This window comes from Echinops telfairi, unplaced genomic scaffold, assembly GCF_000313985.2.
Source record: "Echinops telfairi isolate 266 unplaced genomic scaffold, ASM31398v2 ScPeMD7_7469;HRSCAF=8507_0, whole genome shotgun sequence".
Taxonomy (NCBI): domain Eukaryota; kingdom Metazoa; phylum Chordata; class Mammalia; order Afrosoricida; family Tenrecidae; genus Echinops; species Echinops telfairi.
Window position 1 is genome coordinate 35469571 of NW_022111372.1, and position 735 is coordinate 35470305.

The 735-nt window shown below is 47.5% G+C and overlaps 1 protein-coding gene across 1 annotated transcript in view; it reads left to right on the plus strand.

Moving 5' to 3' along the window:
• Positions 1 to 520, plus strand: part of LOC101651104 (zinc finger and BTB domain-containing protein 21-like) — a 2793-nt gene extending 2273 nt beyond the window's left edge. The window contains exon 2 of the mRNA XM_045284896.1: positions 12 to 520. Coding sequence (XP_045140831.1) covers positions 12 to 453 — 442 coding nt within the window. The 3' untranslated portion in view covers positions 454 to 520. The remainder of the gene's footprint in view (positions 1 to 11) is intronic.
• Positions 521 to 735: the final 215 nt, after the last annotated feature.

Sequence of the window (735 nt, forward strand, 5' to 3'; positions counted from 1 at the left end):
GTGGGGGATGCAGCAGCGTCCTCCCTGTCAGCAGTCACAAGAGACTTTTCCCTGAAAACAGAGGACGACCTGAAGGAAATGAGCAGGCTCCCAGCCAAGAAGAGGTTCCAGGCTGACAGAAGACTGCCGTTCAAGAAGCTAAAGGTAAATGAGCACGGATCTCCTGTGTCGGAAGATAACTGTGGGGAAGGCTCGAGCCCTCCTCTCCTCGAGACAGACCTTCCACATTCTGACATGAATAAAGATGCATTTGGTGAGTTGGAGGGAACGAAACCCAACAAAATGTTCAAATGCAAACATTGCCTTAAGATCTTTAGGTCAACAGCAGGCCTTCACTGCCACGTTAACATATACCATAACCCCGAAAAGCCCTATGCTTGTGACATCTGTCACAAGAGATTTCACACAAACTTTAAAGTGTGGACACACTGTCAGGCAAAACATGGCATGTGATAAACTCATTCCCACCCTTCGGTCACATGCTGTTTTAGATGAAGAAGTCAACCACATGACCACAGGAAAAGAGGACAATGTGTTCAGGAATTCTTCTGAACGGCCATCATTGATTTTGAAGACTCCTTGCTTTCCTGAAAACCATAGTTTTAAGCAACTTAAAACTCAAATGAAAGAGGAACCCATGGAAAAGGCAGAGAAAGGTGTCTGAGCGCAGCATAGCCCCCAAAGAAGCAGCCAGCAGCACGAAGCCCGGCTTGTGGTCCCTGGGAGAAGTGTGGA